General features: G+C 40.1%; 1 protein-coding gene across 4 annotated transcripts; it reads right to left on the minus strand.

Moving 5' to 3' along the window:
• Positions 1–5,537: 5,537 nt before the first annotated feature.
• On the minus strand, positions 5,538–15,839 carry RMI1 (RecQ mediated genome instability 1). 4 transcript variants are annotated; one of them, XM_030258999.4, is made up of 2 exons: positions 15,711–15,839; positions 5,538–13,283 (listed from the first exon to the last, which is right to left on the minus strand). In XM_030258999.4, exon 2 carries the CDS (start codon positions 13,253–13,255, stop codon positions 11,384–11,386), a length of 1,872 nt encoding a protein of 623 aa, XP_030114859.1. In that variant the 5' UTR covers positions 13,256–13,283; positions 15,711–15,839; the 3' UTR covers positions 5,538–11,383. The 4 variants fall into 4 exon arrangements, with proteins under 4 accessions (XP_030114859.1, XP_002192590.1, XP_030114861.1 ...); XM_002192554.7 differs by having other exon boundaries at positions 15,683–15,820; XM_030259001.4 differs by having other exon boundaries at positions 15,187–15,745.
• Positions 15,840–15,853: the final 14 nt, after the last annotated feature.

The following is a 15,853-nucleotide window of genomic DNA, read 5'->3' on the forward strand; positions in this document are numbered from 1 at the left end:
TAAAGTGATCAGGTCCTTAATATTTTTTTCAGTCAGCCAAATTTTACCTAAAATTTTAGGTGCAACATGGGTGTTATCTTATTAACTAGGGTTATTACACAACTTCCCGCAAAATGACACAAATTATGACAGCTTACACATCTTTATACCAATGTCCAACAATATGGACATATAACAATATGGATATATAACAATACCACAATGTCCAACAATTGTCAGTCTGTGTCAATTGTACAACAAATAATTAATTGCACTGAACCTCTTCCCCATAAAACCCAAACAAATTCACTTCCTGTGTCTGAAAAGCAAAGCATCTGAGAGGTTTGCAGGCTTCTTCTGTAGAATTAATATACAAGTTTTTGATTTCAACAACATTCTAAATGAGACAGAATGGTAAAAAAAAACCATTGAGCAGCATGAAGCTTTTGGCAGATAAGTTCTGCTATGAGTGTCCAATAAAAGTTTTGCTACTGAATAGCCTATACATACAACCAGAGCAACATCAAGCACACTATATGTGTAAAGCACATGGTTTCCTTACCTAGGACAGCAACTTTACTTTATTTAAATTGACTTTTCTACAGAAACCAAATCAAATTAAAACCAAATCCAACTAAAGTTGTTTGATTTAAGCTTTTGCTTTTCCCCTCTCCAATCAAGTACGGAGACATCTTGCTAAAATACAATTCCTTTAAGATATCTGACTTTCTTTCCAACCACCCTTTCCTTTTCCACTAAAAAATTCTCCTCCTCTAACAAGCCCTTAAATTCCCAAAATTAAGTCAGAAACAGACACACCATTTCCTAATATTAGGATATACTTCTCTCATGATAAAAATTTGTTTTGCTTAATTCCATCACAAAACATTTTTCTTAAACATTTAAATGCTTGGTATAGTATAATATAATATGAAAGCATTTCTCAGAAAGATGTAAAGCTATAAATTACACTGAAGACATACTACTGTATTCTTAGATTCAAAACTATTAATGAAATAATGAGTCAGCACAAATAACATAAACTGTGGATTTAAACTAGTTTGTTAAGATTATCAGAAGATTAATATTTTTCCTTAGCATATATTTTTATGTCTCTTCAAAGGAGGAAAAAACTTCTGTAAAGAAAGCTTCCCACTACAAAGAAGCAGCAACAGAGGCCTTAATATTTAATTTCTATCTACAAGCTGATGTTTTTAAAAAGTTCCATCAATATAGAGCATACAGTTGAAACATGTCAGATTCTGTGTCACATGGATAAATTACTGCTAAAAGATATGGAAAACATATAAACATGTAGACATGCTGTGTTTTGTATATTTGTTTCTGTCTTTGCAGAGTGATTAACAATCACTACTCATATATGGAGAAATAATACTGAGCTGTCAATATTCACAATTATGCTACCTCTTTATTTTTGTACATATACCCAGGGCCTAATTTACTGATTATTATAAAGGCCATTATGAAGACACTATTAGGTCAATTCTATTTTTCAAATAATAGAAATGGAAGAATGGTCACTAAATCAGGAGTTTTAAATGCATTTGGGAAAACAACAGTTTTGCCTAAGTGTTGTTTGGGGGAATTCCCTAACCAGTGTCACTTGACAGAAGAAAACCAGATTTTTAGGGCTTTTTGGACTCTTGATTAGTCATCAACCATCACCAATATTAGACAGTAGATAAGTACTTGGCTAGAGATTGAGGATTATTTCACACTGTCCTTTCTTATTTTACATTAAAAGATAAAAGATTCATATTTTATGAACTGGTATTAGGAAAAAAAATATCATGAGCATTACCTTCATGCTCTTTCATGAGCAGCAACAAGCCTCATAAGTAAGACATCTACTTTTCTCCTGTTTTGGCTTTGCCTACACTATCCAATGTGATCCTGTAGCACTTAAAAGCTGATGCTTGTCTTTGTATCTGACTATCTCTAAAACAAAAAGTTTCCTATGTGGAAGTGCTCTTTCATACACTAACATTTATTTTAAAGTAATATATTATTTATACTGGCTCTTACTGCACATATGCTTGGCAGAATATTCTTGGCAGCTCAAACAAATTTTTCAGTATTTGTATTTGAGTTATCCATTTGTAAATAAAAGGTTTAAGACAAAAGATGAGTTTTCATAAAAAGGTATCTAATGAAAAATAATTTGAAAGTTTTAAGTTACAAGTAGATACTTATTTACACTTTCTACTTAATAGCACTTTCTAGTATGGAGAAACTGTATGAGGGAATTACACTAACAGTTGGTACAAGGGAGTAAATTACCTAAGCATATGCTTAGGCAGTCAGCAGCATTAGCAGCTGCTGTATTTCTTTATGATAAATGATAGATTTATTGTTTAATAATTAATTGCCCAAATTTTATATATAGTACACATCTGTTAAATTATGATCATACTGGAATTATAAATATAACAAGAGATTGTCCTAGGAGCAGGAAAGTCAGTTATTAATATTTTGGTTGAAATTATACTTTTTTTGTAAATGCTGTTAGTGGAGCACATTTCCTCTTAATTATCATAAATCACAATCTTTTCCATCACAGATTCTTTCAACATAGGTATATTTTCTCCTTAGCATTTTGATGTTTAATTTGAAAGAATGCTTTGTGAAGGTTGTTATTCTCCCAATACTTTAAAAATGAGATTAGATTTTCATCTTCTGCAGTTAGTGCCACCATTGCCTCATTCTTGTACTGTGACTATCAACATCAATAAAATAAATCCTTGACCCTTTAAGCAGAAATAATAATCTGTTTTTCATAGAATAATCATAGAATTGCCAAGGCTGCAAAAAAACTGTAAGATCATCCAGTCCCACTGTCCAGCATTACCACTCTAACCCTTAAATCACTAAACCACACCACTCAGCAGCAGATCCAGACTCCTCTTGAGCACCTCCAAGGAAACTTATTTCCTGACCACGCTAACAGTGAAAAAAATATAGTAATTTTTATTATATTCTATTATAACTAATCTGAATTTCCCCTGTCTCATCTTAAGGCCATTTCCTCTGGTTCTCTCACTGGCACAGTAGAGGAGACTGGCCCCCACCTCACTACACCCTCCTTTCAGGGAGTTGTGGAGAGGAATGAGGTTCCCCCTGAGCCTCCTCTCCTGCAGACTGACCAAACCCAGATCCCTCAGCCATTCCTTATAAGACACATTTTCTAGGCTTTCAGGAGCCTTGTTGCCCTTCTCTGGACACTCTCCAGTAGCTCAATGTCCTTTTTAAAATGAGGGGCCCAGAACTGAACACAGGATTCAAGGTGTAGCCTCATCAGTGCCAAGTGCAGGGGGACAATTACTGTCCTGGTGCTGCAGACCACACCATTGCTGATACTGGCCAGGATGCCATAGGGCTCCTTGGCCACCTGGGCACTCTGTTGGCTTATACTGAGCTGGCTTCAACCAGCACCCTCAAGTCCCTTTCTGCTGAACAGTTCTCCAGCCACTCCTCCCCCAGCCTGTATCTCTGTATGGGGTGGTTGTGACCCCAGTGCAGGATACAGCACTTTGCCCTGTTGAGCCTCATGAAGCTGTCCTTAGCTCATTGATTAAGCCTCTCCAGGTCTCTCTGTAGAGCTTCCCCACCCCCCACCAAAGAAATGACTATTGTCCTAGAAGAAAATTCCAACCTATCAAGTATGCAAACAAAAAGTTGTTTAACATGTCATAGTGGACTATACCAGCTGAATTAACTGTATTGGCTATCTCTGAGTTTTATACAAGGAATTAAGCTAAAATAATCTAAGTCAGTGTGCAGGGAGGTGCTCATTTAGCTACTAAGAAGCATTAAGTATGAAATATCTCCCAGCTCAAATCTCCACCTACCATAAAGGTGCTCAACAGGGCTGAAGATTAGATGTTCTCTCAGTCAATTGGAATTCCTAGTGCTTTTTGAATAGCCACAGAATTGAGGCAAATTTTCTTTACCACAGTGATTCTGTGAGAGCTTCCCTGGTAAACAGGGAAATACCCTTATCCTGAAAGGCCTCTAATCTGTTACTCCTTCTATGAATATCCCTCTCAGTTCACCCAGCTCAGCTCACCTCTCTGGTTTATGCTGTATTGCCAATTCAGACGGTATTTGTGAAGCCTATGTTTCCCCTTTTTTTATATTAACTGAACTTTGCTGAAATCAATGTTAGTTTTGTCCATGAAAATAATGTTTTGGTATTCACCTGCCACAAAGCAGTAAGTTATATATTACCATGGCTTTTTAAGTAGTATCATCTAGCCAAAAATGTTCTTCTACCATCTGCAGTGCCACTACAGTAAAACTATTTTAAAGCTAGCATAAATTGTAACTTGTATTACAGTATGAAACCTGTGATACAGTCTAAATAACTTACAGCTTACAGAGGCAACACAGAAACTGGAAGAAGCAGGTGATCTACGAGCTGATGACAAGCCTACTAAGTTTCCCAAGCCTACTAACAGTATCTGTAGAAAGGTATTACAACCGACTGCAAGTAATGGGACAGGAGAATGCAGAGATGCTGACCAGAAAGTGATGAGGGCTCAGTGACATATCATGGCTAACCTGAGCAGGCAAGGTCTGTGCTCTGCACAGCCAGTGTGGCCTTCAGGCTGTGTTGCACAGAGCAAATCTCTTGGTGGTAGGACAAGCTCAGGCAGCACAGTGTTGGAGGACCCAGCAAGCAGCTGCTTGTCTTGACAAAGTTCTTGTACCAGAGCTTATGCCACCTGCATGGACTTGTCTTTATCTGAAAGCATTAGTTCTAATAACCAGTTATTGGGATACTGGGACACAAAACAGATGATGGACCTTGGACCTGGTTAGTGTAAGAGATTTGATAATAGGATGCCTTGGCAAGAGCAAACAGAACTTTGAGAATTAAATCAAGATTGCAAGAAGATTAAATCAGACAGGTTTACCATAAAAAAGAAAATTACATCAGACTTCTGCAAGCAAGAGTTGTTCAAAATGCATGTTTGTTTATGTGATTTTTAACCCAATTAGTGTAGTAAAACATTATTAGCCTTTCTAAAATACTACATATACAGTTGTAGTTCACAATAAATTCAGATTCTTTGACCACCTCAGAGTCTTCCCTGTCTGTCCTCATCACCAATAACTAGTGTTTTAAATGGTATTTTAGAGTCAGAGTGTCTTTCTTACTGAAATCATATGTATCAGTACCTCCTTGTAGCAACAGACTGCTTTATCCTGCAAACACATAAAACTCCCCATGGGACCAGAGAGGGTGCTGGCTTGTGTCCCACAAGAACATTCTCAATGACACTGGAAAGGTTTCAGCAGTACCTGATGAGTGGTAAAAGGCAAGTGCCACACCCATGTTCCAGGAGGAGGATCCAGGGAATTACTAATTTGACAGTCTGACCTCAATCCCAGGGATTAGAGCAAATCCCCTATCAATCCATGAGGGGCATATTGTCATGGTTTGACGCTGGCACAATGCCAGCGCCCCATGAAAATACAACCTGCCAATCAAATGCTGTGAAATGTGATCAAGAACAGAGCAAAGCAGGCCAAACTTAATAACAAAGGAAAAACTTTATTACACTACTACTACTACTATAAAAGGAAAAGAAAGGAAAGAAAAAAAAACCACACAAAATTCGAAATGAAAACCTTCCAAAACATTCCTCCTCCCACCACCCAACTCCACCAAACCCCAGCGAGACCCATTTGGATCCTTAATCAAGTTTTCACCCTTCAATATAATCAATACTGAGTCCATCGGGGAAGAGAGGAGTCCCCCTTGCACCACAGACCCCCAGGAAACACAGCTGCCACCTCTTGTGTTTCCATGTCACACGTGGCACTGCCCAGACACACCGGCCAGTGTGACACTCTCCTCTCCATGTCACAGTGCTCTCACCACCGTGCATGGACAGAGACTGCTTATAGGGCCCCTTTAAGGATGCTTTGCCAAGGACCACCAGGAACAACAGTCCAGTATCACAATTCGGGACTAGAGTCCCCCCCATTTTCCCCTGGGGCCGAGGATCCAAGGACAGAGATCTCCTTCTCTTCTTCTCTGAAGATGGAGGGCATCCTCACACCCTCCTCAGCTCTCTCTGTCCATTCCAAAACTGGTAGTTGCTGAAGAAGGTCTCTTGGCTCACCAGTGCATCCCCCTAAAATGCAGTCCTTCTTGAAAGAAAGAGTGGTTCAGTCTATGGTAAACAAGCAGAGTCCAGCCAAAAGCCACTCCATCATTTCCCCCCCAACCTTCTTCTCTGAACATCTGAGGTCCCAGGCTGTCTCTCTTTCCTTCAAATTCAAGAGGAGTAATATTTCATAAAGCCTTCATTTCACAGGAAAGGGTTAAAATTCCCGGACTCCCCGGACGGCTGAAATCTCAGCCCAGGACTCCGTCTCCAGTCTCCCACGCTGGGCATCTTCCCCCCCTCTTCTCCTTCTCCTCTGCCGGCAAACTCCCAGATGTCTGCAGGCTCTCTATCTCTTTTCCCTCTAGCTTGGGGGGGGGGGAACAAAAATATCCCAGATGTTCTCCACCCTTCCGTCCGCAGGAGCTGGCCCAGCTCGGTTCCGATCCTTCACCCCCTGGCCTACCTGTGCAGGCCGCATGGGTGCCCTCCCCCACCCAGCCCGGGCTGGGGAGGGAGGTCCGTACCTTGCGATGACCAGGACCAAAGAAGGACGAGTCCTCCTGGGAATTCCGCTTTTAACCCCTCTGTGTTCTCAGAGGCGTGTCCACCTTCAATTGGTCACCCCAAGTGTCAGTATCCAAACCTGACCCCTGACTGGATGGACCTCTTCCTTCCAAAAAAAAAATTCTCTTCCCGTGTCAAACCATGACACATATGAAGGTGGTGGTAAATTGAAACAGTCAGCACAATGTCAAGCCTACAATGTCAAGTCATGTCTGCCCAACCTAATTCCCTCTAGAAAGAGGTGCCTGATTGTTTAGATAAGGGGAAAATGGTAGAGAAGCTTCCACACATGGCAATGAGGGACAAGACAAGAAAAGAAAGTGATTAGAGATAGAGAACCGTTACGGCACAGGTTGGACATGCAGACTTGTAGAAATAGAATATCAACAAAGACAAATGCAAATTCCTTCATCCTTGCAGAAGTAGCTCCGTGCAACAGTATGGGTTGGGAACCAGCTGGTGAGGAAGCTTTAGAGTAAGAGCTGTGTGCACTTGTGTGCAGCTCAACAGAAGTCAGCCGTGTGACCTTGGCAGTGACCATCACAACCAGCAAACAGGTCCCAGAGAGCAAGCTGCCTTCTGCTTTCAGCCCTTTTGAGACTGCATGTGGAGTGTTGTGTCCTATTTAGCATTCCCTAGCACAAGAATGCTGCTGACAAGGAAGCAGGTGACCAGCAGACGCTGCCAAGGTGGTCAGGGAGATCCAGTGGAGCACATGCCATTTCCTGGAAAGGATGAGAGAGACAGGTTTTTTTAGCCTTAAGAAAAGAATCAGAAGCTGGACAAATTCCAACAGCCACACACTGCAATTTCACCCCATTAGAAAATCCAGTAAAATAAAGAATAATAAAGTTCTTAAGGAAAAAAGTGACAGACTGATACATTTAGATTAGCATCTGATTTGTAGGAAACTTGCAAACTCCTCTATTGAATTCAGGAACTGCAATGTCAGTTTATCTTTATCCTCTCATTTGCTGTTATTACTATTGATATTCTGTTCCTTCTAGAAGCATAACACCAGAGAACAGATCTGAAATGAGAGGTGTTACATTTTAAAGTCCTTTCTGCTTTTTCCTCTAAGATATTTAACTTTCCTTGCCACCAGATAATTCAGAAACACTGTACTATAAATCATTCTTTCCTCCCTATAGCAAAAAGCTTAAAGTTATTACCTTTTTACTCAAAACAGAAATGTTTGATATTATAGTGAGACATCAAGAAATATGTATTTATATTTAGAACCAAATGTTATATTTATTGTTCCATCTAATCATGTTCCATTCCATTACCATCAAAATTTCTGCTTTTGATATGACTTGAAATATATAATTCTTCTACTGTGAACTCACACTTCTGATCAGTCCAGAATATCTTTCAGGAAATCCTTTAACATTCTTCACTCATACTTTGATATTACATTATCTCAAATAGCTGCTGCTTCCTGAGAGCACTGCCTGCATTCAACAAGGATGTTGCAGGGTTATAACGACATGCATATTTGTGGCCTAACTAAAATCCAGTATGATTAGACTAGTCCTCAAGCTGTTTTTGCCAGCCTAGTCTATTTGGAAACATGCCATATTTCCCAGACTAACCATGGCCTTGTTCTAGTTTGTGTGAATACCTTGAAAAGAACTAGGGCATGGCAAAGTTTCTGAGAGCCTTATGTTTTCTACTAGCTTGATTTAAGTGACAGAGCCTTTAAAGGGTATTCTGACTGCTACTGCCATAGCACATGAATTGTTTTCATTTTCTTGAATAACCATAAGGCAAGAACTGACTTTCATTGTTAACAGGGTAACAACTAAGTCCCTGTGCAAGAATATTGTAGGTTTCATGTATTGACACCGAATTAATTGGAAGTTTTTACTGTGACCTGTGACTGGGTATTTTTCAATAAAAAAGGACCTTTTTTTCCCCATTGAAAGGAAAACTTTCTCGAAGAGCATGGACCTTACTGCAGTCAGATATGCTGCAAGTGCAGAAGCCTACTTAGCACCTGAAACAAAGATAACAAGAAGTTAGTTGGTGATACACTGTAGACAAGAGAGAACAGAAAGTGCAAAGGCTGCCTTCTGCCAGGCTACACATATCTAACTAGTGAGAGCAGCTGCCATGACAAATGCCTTCAACAGCTGCTGCAGGAGGGCTGTTGTATTCTACAGAAATGTGGCCATACCTCTGCTGGGGTGGCAACTTGTGTTGTGAATTCAGCCGGTAAGAACAGTGGTTATCTGAAGGGCTTAGACACACAGGTACAATGAGGCAATATATGCACACCATGCATACAAAGAGCACCAAGAGAAAAGTTGATTTTGAGAGGAAACAAAGTGGATAAGGCAAGAATCAATGACTCTTATGCATAGCCACACAAAATATTTCCTGTTTGACATCAGCTCTTAAACAAGCATGCTTTCTCAATATAACTAATTTAATTCCTTTTCTTGTTGGAAAAACTATGCAATATTTCTCATTAATTCTAAAAGCTTGAACACAGATCTGGAGACCTTATACACCAGAAAATTGCACTGAAATATCTGCAGAGCAGTCATGTTGTAAACAGCTTTACTGAGATCTTCTTGCTTGCACTAGACCACAGGCATGACAGTGCCTTTCTAGAGAGCACATGTTGAAAATGAAGACAATGACAATGGGGGTGAGGAAGAAGAAAATGTCAGACAAGTAACATTGCCTTTAAGGTGGGGGAGGGAGGAAGAGAACAGGAGGTACCTGCAATTATTGTAGCAGACATGGCTAAACATTGATGGAAATGCAAAAAAAAGAGGGGCAGGTGTGACTTCATCATCTAAACCAAACACAACAGTTAATTTGATTTTGCAATTTGAATAACATGATTCTTCCTCTGCACAAGCAGAATAAAATCTGTGGATTATTTGTGCCATTTGAAGTTTGAAGACTCCTATCCTTTTACATGTTAATGCAAAAACTTCAAAGGACGTTTCCTAACTCATTATAGGAGAAATATTTCCATAAAACGGCACTGGAGGTTTACAGTCAGCTCAATTAACTTCTACAAGGTTTACATGAAGTGAAGGTTGGTCAAATTCCTACTAACAAGCCATTTTTTCTGAAACTGTAACTCAAGATCCAGTAATGTAGGTTCCAGACAGGCAAAAGCTTTTGCTGTACAGTTCTAAATAATGTACTGTTCCCAAAAGCCTCAGAAAATAAACCCAGAGGTGGCTCGCAGGGTTATAATTTCCTCAGGTTCTCTTGACAGTGGGAGAGGCAAGGAAAGAAAGGGATGTTTTGTTTATAAACTGCACAAAATAAAGCCTAACCCCCCCTTACACCTCAAGCATAAGAACTCTCAAGATGTCCCATGCTCCACCTTCCTCCATTTTTACCCTACTTGGCAAATTACTTCCTAGTTTTCCTTGGAGTCTTCAAGCACGGTTCTCAATTTGGGATTGAGCAGTAAGGCTATATTGACAGTCTTGCACAGCAAATCTCAATGGCCTAACAGACATTGTTCAGATAAAGAAAAGGCTTTGAGAAAAGATAAAGACAGGTCAATTAAAAAAAATCTCTCCCAGCCACTAATTTTACATTCTTTGCAAGCACTATCAACACTGGGCAAACTGCTCCCGTCATTGTTTCCCCTATTCCTGCCAGAATATTAATTCCTCTGAATTTCCAAGAAAAGAAGCCAACTCAAACCAATCAACCAAAGGAAAACAAACAAACAAATGAAAAACACCCAAAACAAGGGGAAAGAAGGGGAAGAAGCAAAAAGAATAAAACATTTAATAAAATAATTTCTTATACTCTGTACACTCAACAAAATATTTAGTTTTCTTTTAAACTGACTAAGCAGCATCCACCAAAATTTAAATGAAAACTTTAATAGAAGCAGAAATTTTAAAAAAATAAAGCAAAATTAAGACCAGCATTAAATACACTATACAACATATGTGCAGCATAAATATTTGACTACTCTGTAAAAAGGTTAGTCAAGTAACCATAAAAGTTAATAAATAAATTTGCCTCTAATTTTGAAACTACTAGCAATGATTAATATTAATGTGACAAAAAAATAGAATCCACATACGTTATGATAATTTTCTGTTAATAAACATTTTAAAACACTTGGCTTTCTTTCATATTATTTGTAAAAATAGAGGGTTTTAAAATGTCCTTTTTGTATAGGATTGGATTTTTTTTCCTCACACCTAAATATTTAGAAGACAATTTTTAATTTCTCTATGCTTTAGGTTCTTGCACAGTGAATACAGATTTCAGTCTTCAGATTAGCATAGGCAGAAGGGACTGCATTTGATTTAAATTTGTTCAACTGCTTTTCTCCAAGGAAAAAACTGAGTCTCCTGCACCTTTCTTTTAAAAATCAGGTAAGTACTTCAAAAAGTAAAATAACAAGACGGTTTGTTCATTGTTATACATTTCCTGACAAATTCTGCTACTCAGGATTACCTGAATTACACAGGATTTTGCAGAATGAAAAAGTCAAGACACAAATATTTGAAATCTTATTCCAATCCTGTCACCATAAGAAACAATCTGTCCAGTTGTGCTCCAACAAATCCTCTCCTTGTCTCACTTTTACATTATAATTCCTGATAAAAGACACACCACTTAGCTTGAAGTTTAACTCTCAGGAGTTCTTCAAGGGAAATCTGACTTAAACATTTCCTAACACATAGTCTGCAAGTTTGCACATATTATTTATTCAAACGTTTCTTCAATTGCTCTAGATGCCTAGCATCAGCATCCTGGAGAATTAATACAGTAGCTTTAGACTGAAATGGATTAAACTCAATCGTCATCAAACAACAGAGATCTATCAGCTGTTTTTGACATTTCTCTAAACCATCCTTAAGTTTCAGACGTAAAGCTGGATCCTTTTTCAGCTTATTTATTTCAGGCACTGAAAAGCCAATGAAACTTGTTAGAATATCATCAGCAAAATCTACTTCAAGATAAGCAGAGCCATCAGAAATTTTTGCCTTTATACCCCAGGACCCATTGCTTTTTGTGAGGTTTCCGGTAAGAGTTACAATAAAACATTTAACTTTCAGAATTGTAACAGTTTCTGGTTTTTTTGCAAGGAGAAGGGAAATATATGTGAAAGGTGGGGAATCTAAATCTAAATGTGCCTCTACTGCCTTGCAAGGAAAGATCTGTGAATCACATTTCTGCTGATCTCCTTCTGGATCCATTTTTAAGGAAAATACAAGATCATCATTTAATACCCTGCTGTTAGAAATGTGTTGGTGTTTACATCTGCTCTCATCTAGGTCTGTATAATTCTGCCCCTCCTCAGGAGGATTTTCCAAAGAGGAAGCTGATGAACTGCAGGTCTGACGTAAGCCCTTGTGCAGCAAAAAGTTGCTCATGCTATTTCTATCTTCACCAGATATTGCTCTTCTCATGTTCTTTTCCTCGCTGATCGCTTCCCTGGGCTTATCTCTTTCATTCTCATTGTCTTCTTCACCAGTGCCATGTAAAGATGAATTGCAGGAGCTTGTAGATGTATGTGGAAGTCTGACAGTAATGTTTCTGTTCATCTCCACTGGTGGCACTTCTTCCATCTCTCTTTGCATCTCTTCTTCCAGAAGAAAGTCATCTTCTAAAGGAAAGTCATTTAAAAAGCCATCAGCGTATCCTATGGGAGGTGAAACTTCATCTGAGTGAGGCAAAGGACTTCCAGATTTTTGTAGCAAAACACTTCCATTGTGTGCAGGCAGTGAACCTGAGGCTGTATTAAAATTGTTGCTTCTAGTACAGTATCCACTTTCTAAAGATGTTCTGTTGTTTAAAGTAAATTCATTATTTTCATCAAGGCTGGCTAAAAGCTCTTCATCTGAAGGAGCAAGAATTTGTTCTAACTCATCCACAGGCCTTGAAAAAATCTGTTCATGTCCAGCTCGTCCAACAGAATTAGGATTTTCAGCTTCTCCAATTAACCTAGCAAGAACTCTCTCCTGACAATAATCCTCAAGGAGAGCATCAACTTCACCCCCCAACAGTTTCACATTTTCTGGTTTAAGCAGAAGAACTCCAAGACGATATGCAATATTGCCCTGTACAGTGATTTTTGTTCCAGGAGGGAGATTACTGCAGAGAACAGGCACTGGTTGATACTCCATGCCCTGAATTTGATGTATGCCATCGGTTAATTGTAGCATCAGCATTCGAGTAGGCTTTGCTTCCCAGGGCTTCTGAAATGCCTGAGTACTGGCTGTTACTTCTTCATTTACAGTGCTTTTCCCTCTTAGCTTCTGCAACTGAGAATATGCTGGCTGGCTAACATCCACCAGTGAATCAATCTGTATAGAGAAGCAGCCGGATAACTCTCCCCTGGGAGTATTTAAAACGCAATTAGGCAAAATAGGATATTCCAAGTCTCTCAGATCGGTAAGAAGCCATTGCTCAAATACCTGCTTGTTAATCTGAGCTTGACTTAAATTACTACCATTATTTTCTTCCTGGATCCAATTAATACATGCTTCCAGCCATGTTAAAGGAACTTTAACGTGCCATGTGGATGAAAGCCAGGTTTCCACTCTTGCTACAATGCTAGATGTAGACATTTTCGTTTATGTTAAGAGACTGAATGCCCTAGAATGGAATTCAAAAAGACATATTTAACCTTTTGACAAAAATTGAAATTATTACAAGTTTCATTTTATATTGTATAAAAAATTTAAATTAAAAACATTTCTATAGACAATTAAATTCACAGGCATTTCCAACACTTAATGTTTCAATCAGCATAAAAGGTATGTGCAATTATCAGCATAAAAGTTACGTGCAAATTATAAGAAAAGTATGGAGACTTATACAACAAGCAAACAAGACTTATACAAAAGCAACAACACTTTTCTTCTGTTGATTAAATTAGAAACATATAACTGAAACTCTTTCCTTATAGATTGAAAGCGATTGGACAAAAAAAAATCCAAACCATAAGAGTAGTAGGTTTTAAAATATATTTTCTCTTTTTTATGGTTTTCTTTCTGTTAACACACAGTTTACTTTAGAAATTGACCTGAGATGTTATTCTCCCACTTCACCAGCACTGTTACGAACAGAAGAGGCTCTACAGAACCAAGCTGAGGTATATCAACACTTATATCAGAGGAGTGACTTTCAGTCTGTGATTGAAAGCTTTGTACCTGACAACAGAAAGCTGGCTTGAAACACTCTTATTTAGAGACCCAGTGCAGGGCTTGGCTGCAACAGCACCAAGTCTTGGCAGCTGTCATTTCAAGGACATCAGTGGCTAATAAACGGTAACTTTTTGTTAGTTTAGGAAGTTCTTCTGCAAAAACAGAGTAGAATAGAAGTATTTCAGTTGGAAGGGACTCTGTATGATCACTTAGTCCAACCATCTCACCAATTCAGGGCTGACCAGAAGTAAAACCATGTTACTAAGGTTATTGTCTTACAAACTAACAAGTTTAGGGCATCAGCCACCTCTACAAGAAGCCTGTTCCAGTATTTATTTGATCATGCTCTTAGAACTGGAATCATTCAGGTTGGAAAAGATTTCCAAGATCATTGAGTCCAATCTCTGACTGAACACCACCATCCAACTAGATCACAGCACCAAATGCCATGTCCAATCACTTCTTGAACAATTCCAGAGGTGGTGACTCCATTATTTCCCTGGGCAACCTGTTCAATGTTTAAATACCCTTTCTGTGAAAAAATTCCTGATGTCCAACCTGAACTTCCTTTGAACAGACCTTGAAATCTGTTCCAGAGGCTGACGCCCTTACAACAATTTCCTTTCAAGCAGCTGTGAAGAGCAATAATGTCTCCTCTGAACCTCCTTTTCTCCAACCTTGCTCCCTCAACCACTCCTAACACCACTTACTCTCTAGGCCTTTCACAAGCTTTGTTGTCCTTGGTAAAGAAAATATTCCTATTGTCAAGTCTGAAGCTCCCCTGACATAGCTTTGAACCATTTCCACATCTCCTGTTTACTGGATGCCAGGAACAGACCAGCACTCACTCCCTAGGTAGGGAGCTCCCTCTCTCCTCCTCAGGGAGCTGTACAGAGCAATGAGGTCACCCCTGAGCCTCCTTCTCTCCAAACCAGACAAACCCAGAGCCCTCAGCCTCTCCTCACAGGATGTGCCTTCCAGCCCTTCCACCAGCTCTGTTGTCCTCCTCTGGACCATTCCAGGACCTTCCCACCCTTCTCAGACTGTGGGGCCCAGCATTGCACACAGGACTCAGGGTGAGGCGGCAGCAGGACTGAATCCAGCAGGATGATCCCAATCCCAGCTGGTGATGCTGTGTCTGATGCTCCCCGGGATGGGGTTTGCCCTCCTGGCTGCCCGGGCACACACTGCTGGCTCAGCCTGAGCTGCTGCCGACCAGCACCCCCAGATCCCTTTTGCAGGGCTGCTCTACACACACTCCTCTCCCAGCTTATCCTTGTGCCCAGCTTTACTGCATCCCAGGGGCAGAATCTGAATTTGTTTTTGCTTAATTTCATGCCTCTGATAATTACCCATTGCTCCAATCGATTTCAGATCCCTCTGCAAGACTCTTCGCCACCGAGGAAGTCAGCAATACCTTCAAATCTGGTATCGCTAGTACCCCTGCTAATGGTGCATTCAACTCCTGCAACCATGTCACTACTACAAAATTAAAAAAAAATATTAGGTTGCCTAACTGTGCTTTGATCGTGCACGCTTAGAAAGGACGACTGAGTAATTCAATTTTTCTACAGAACACACCGAAAACAAAACCTGTAGTAAGAATATTTAAGAGCACCAGGTGTGGGTTCTGCTGTGTTTATTGGGGTATTTTTGCCATTATAGCCTTTAGAGCGAACAAAAGAACACCCTGCCTCCAAGCTCTCCCCAAAAGTTCCACCACTCGGAAGATACCGCCTAGTTAACCCAAGTAAAGCGCCAGCTTTCAACAGAGGAGTTGAAAAGAGTGAGGGAGGGAGTGAGGGAGAGAAGGAGGGAGGGAAGCAGAGGCGAGGGGAGGATGAAGACCTGAATGAGGATAGGCGGCACTGCGCACCCCTCGGAGGGGCCGAGAGCCCAACTCACGGCGGCGGCAGCGGCGGCGGTCCCGGCTCCGCCGCGGAGGCCTCAGGGATCGGGCAGCGCCGAGCCCGCGCTCCACAAAACCGCCGCGAGCTCCCGCCAGCCAATGGGAGGCGC

The sequence above is a fragment of the Taeniopygia guttata genome, chromosome Z (genome assembly GCF_048771995.1).
Source record: "Taeniopygia guttata chromosome Z, bTaeGut7.mat, whole genome shotgun sequence".
In the NCBI taxonomy this organism is placed as follows: Eukaryota; Metazoa; Chordata; class Aves; order Passeriformes; family Estrildidae; genus Taeniopygia; species Taeniopygia guttata.

Bases quoted from the DNA above. Each gene is read 5' to 3' on its own strand.
- RMI1 (XM_030258999.4), bottom strand. From the start codon at position 13,255: ATGTCTACATCTAGCATTGTAGCAAGAGTGGAAACCTGGCTTTCATCC.